Below are 1,444 nucleotides of genomic sequence, written 5' to 3'. Positions count from 1 at the left end.
AAACTGTTAATTTCTAGTTATTCGTATAAAATGTACGATTTTTGAAAAAATAAATCTCTAGATCCATAAGACGCATGTATGTCTTCCAACACTCAAAATAAAGGAAATTTAACTTACTATAAAGTAGTTTATGACACTTATCTTCGTAGGGATAGTAGTTTTTATGATATTCACATATGAAAATAAATTTGGCAAATGAAAATTTGTCCGAACTACTATAAATCAATTTACAGTGTTAACACATTAAACTAGCTTTAATTTGAGTGCTAATAGACTTCTGTACGTCAAATGGTTTTAGAGATATAGATTTTTCAAAATAAATTCACTAACTGATATTTCAGTACGCCCCATACATTTTTATGAAATGTTGCTTTTTAAAAAGCTATATCTCGAGAACTATTTAACGTAAATAACTCTATTAGGGCTCATATTGTAGCAAATTTGCTCTTCTTTAAATGACGTTCTGTTAGGTTGTCTTGTGTTGTTCCTACTTTTGGAGATATAGAGCTCCGAATGAAAAATTAGTTTTTTTATGGCTTTGAAATAGAAGCCATTTTTTATTCCCCTTACCTATACTTGACAGACTCATGAATTTTGACTAGTAATTATACATAGTTTTCATTAAAGTAATAAAAAATTGGGGAGAGATAACTGCCTTTTTTCTCCTCATGAGCTCTTGTACTAATAAGGGATGGCGTCCAGGTCTTATAGTCCTTCTTACGACTTCGTCAGGTCAAAATGCATCTTGCCCTCTCTTCGGTGTTCTTACTTCTGTACCTCTGCTGCTTCTGTCTCCAATGCCTCTTCTTCCTGGTCAGATCCCCCTCTCGTTCGTAGAGGCGTTACCTTTTTGGAACCTTATTTCCCACTATCATCAGCCATACCCAAGGTAGTACACTTAGAAAAGTGTTTAGTGCATGTGTTGTTTATAATTGGCCTGATTACCGACAAAGCCAGAAGGCAATACCTGTTTTCAAAAGATTTGTTGAGGAAGGACCCTTTCACCTATGCCCCTTAGCCACCTGCAAAGTGCCCTTTGTTGACGTACCCGGCACAGGTATGGCAGACTTTTATAATATTAACAATTGCCAATACCTTGATACATTTCAATACTTATATACGTACAGTCTGGTCACGGAGTAATTGTTTTCCACCTTTTAGGAGAATAGTAAATAATTACAATGTTTTATTTACAGAAAAACGATGTTCCCATATGAAATAAACCCAGTGGATAAAAGTCTACAAGAGGAGTTAATGAGTGACTTCAAAGGAGAAAGGAATGGATACGTCCAAGTGGGACCGAAGAAGTGGTTTTTTCCAGCGGCTTATACTGACCACGCTGAAAAATTTTATAGTTACCCAATAAGGCAAGAAGACGTTTGGGTTGTGACGTACCCTCGTTCAGGTAAAATATTTTTAAGCGTATCATGATACACCAGTTGAC

The 1,444-nt window shown here is 35.5% G+C and overlaps 1 protein-coding gene across 1 annotated transcript in view; it reads left to right on the top strand.

Annotated features, from left to right (window-relative positions):
* LOC106689065 (luciferin sulfotransferase) overlaps positions 1-1,444 on the top strand; it is a 19,164-nt gene that overhangs the window by 4,141 nt on the left and 13,579 nt on the right. The window contains exon 2 of the mRNA XM_067048798.1: positions 1,197-1,405. Within this exon, the coding sequence (XP_066904899.1) occupies positions 1,204-1,405 (202 nt within the window). The 5' untranslated portion in view covers positions 1,197-1,203. The remainder of the gene's footprint in view (positions 1-1,196; positions 1,406-1,444) is intronic.

This window comes from Halyomorpha halys, unplaced genomic scaffold (assembly GCF_000696795.3).
Source record: "Halyomorpha halys isolate HHAL.00 unplaced genomic scaffold, Hhal_1.1 Scaffold1272.1, whole genome shotgun sequence".
Lineage (NCBI taxonomy): Eukaryota > Metazoa > Arthropoda > Insecta > Hemiptera > Pentatomidae > Halyomorpha > Halyomorpha halys.
Note: the sequence above shows the minus strand (reverse complement) of the source record. Positions and strands in the feature narration are given on the sequence as shown.